This window comes from Buceros rhinoceros, unplaced genomic scaffold, assembly GCF_000710305.1.
Source record: "Buceros rhinoceros silvestris isolate BGI_N320 unplaced genomic scaffold, ASM71030v1 scaffold34863, whole genome shotgun sequence".
Classification (NCBI taxonomy): Eukaryota; Metazoa; Chordata; class Aves; order Bucerotiformes; family Bucerotidae; genus Buceros; species Buceros rhinoceros.
Window position 1 is genome coordinate 2,766 of NW_010405964.1, and position 2,163 is coordinate 4,928.

The 2,163-nt window shown below is 40.0% G+C and overlaps 1 protein-coding gene across 1 annotated transcript in view; it reads left to right on the forward strand.

Moving 5' to 3' along the window:
• Window positions 1-1,854: 1,854 nt before the first annotated feature.
• Window positions 1,855-2,163, forward strand: part of LOC104491484 (collagen alpha-1(IX) chain-like) — a gene marked incomplete at both ends in the record, with an annotated part of 10,872 nt that continues 10,563 nt past the window's right edge. The window contains one exon of the mRNA XM_010133919.1: window positions 1,855-2,070. Within this exon, the coding sequence (XP_010132221.1) occupies window positions 1,855-2,070 (216 nt within the window). The remainder of the gene's footprint in view (window positions 2,071-2,163) is intronic.

Genomic DNA, 2,163 nt, shown 5'->3' on the forward strand with positions numbered 1-2,163 from the left:
TTAATTCTTCCTTTGCTCATTTGCCTTATTCTAAATTTAAAATTGCTTGATTTCCTTCCATAAATTAGTGGAATTGGAAACGTGTGTTAAAAATAATTTATGGAAATAATTTAAGTGTTTATACAGTTATTAGCTGTTCTAGATGATTGCAGAATACAGCACTCTGCACTTCGCAGTGAGATGAAGGAATAACTCCTCTACAATTGTTTATTTAAATAACATAACAAATTTCCCATGGTTATTTGGCATTTTAAGCTGCTGACTTCAGTAGTGTTTTGCCTATGTAAGGATTACAGGCTTTGGGAAAAACTGTGTACTGAAGTACATTAAAACCACTAAAGCCAATGGAATTGCTTTTCGTTACTGTTGCAGTAACTGAAATGAGAATCTGTCACTGCTTTACTTGTAGAATTACAGGTATAAATCTTACACAGTAACAGTCCCCTGCAGAGTTCCTTTCTGCCGATGGATCATGCTGCACTTTGTTGTGTTGAGTCACAGTACAGATACCGTGTCTTTAGTCTAAAGGCAGCTGTTCTTCTGATCAGTTATTAAAAGTTTTTTAAAATGTAAATATTTATCCATGTTTGTGCACTGACTTTTTGTATTCGCTGTTCTATATACATTTCTTATAATTTAATTTTCTCTTATCAATGTTAGAAGCTCTTACACAATTTCTCTTCTTTGTATATCACTTGAAAAAATTAACATTTTTTTTTTCTATTTTAATTTCTGGAAAAGAAGGAGGACCCATATGAGGGCTCCTAAAGGATAATGCTATAGTGTTAGTTACATGTTATTATATTAGCGTTATATGTTATATATATAACATATATATGTTATTTATCATGTTATATATTAACATTAGTTACATGGTGCAAAGAATCCTTTTGCCAATCTGGTATAAACCGTCTTCCAATCAAAAAGTATAACTAAGTTTACTTAATTGGTTGGTTGGTTGGTTGTCTGTTTGTTTGTTTTGCCGGTGTAGTTATGTCAGCTGAAGTGAGAATGTATGTGAGACTTTAGCTGGTATTGCCATGACAGCAAAACTTATCAGTGCAGAAAAAGAATGAAACCTCTTCTCAGAGGATCTGGGATTAGAACTGTTTCATTTAGCTGCAAAGCTCAATGTATCAGATCCCCTGGAATCACTGAACTTGATAGAGAAAGCGGAACGTCACACAGAGGCTAGTTAAAAAAATTACCTAACAATACCACCTTCAGTACAAGTAGTAGTAGAACCAGCTCTTGTGGAAGAACAAACAGTGGGATTCAGCAACTGAAGAGATAAATGAATCAGACGAGCTAAGGTTTTAGCAGTAGAGGAGATTGAACTACTTGTTTAAGAGATATTGCAGAGGAAGAAGGGCACAGAGGGCCAGAAAAGAAGTGCTGAACTGGGTCAGGAGCTTAGTAAGAGTGAATGTGTGTCTGGGTAGGGAGAGGGAGTGTCTCCCTGGAGCAAGAGATAATGTATAAACATGTTACATAAGCTAGAAGCCTTACCCAAGGAAGGACAGAGGAGGAAGGATCCCGCAAACACTAGCTAGAAAGTGCTCAGAACAGGAGGAAAGGTACAAATTCCGCACATAGACATTTGCATTTGAGGTGGCAAGATACAAACTGAAACAAGATGTTGAGACACCACAACAAATTAGATAAAACCGTATCAAAAAGAGCAGCTGGGACAAACTACTGCATCCACAGTCAAGAGAGACACAAGTCATAGCAAATCACAAGGCAGTTCAAAGGTACTGGCAAGGAACCCCATCTTCCACGGTTGTATATCTCTCCACACCTTGCGTAACGAGGTAATCTTCCAGCTAAACACTCCCCTTTCTCATGCACCAGCTTTCAGGCTTGTGGGGCGAGAGGAGAACCGGCAGCGGTTCGGGCAGCCCACCCCCGAGGCGCGGCTGCTGCCAGGCTGCCGCCGGCCCCTGCCGGACTCTCGCTGAGGCTGTGCCGCCCCCTGCTGGAACACCGTTGTACTGCAGCTTCGGGCACCAACACCAAACTACCAACCGCGGAAACTTCATCGGGAAGCGCGCTCTTACGGAATCAGTGGTCATCGAGCTACAGAATAAGAACTAACTTATTCACTTTTTCCTATTTTTCCCCCTTAGCCTAAAGTCGAGGGTCACTGATGCTGGTTAAATT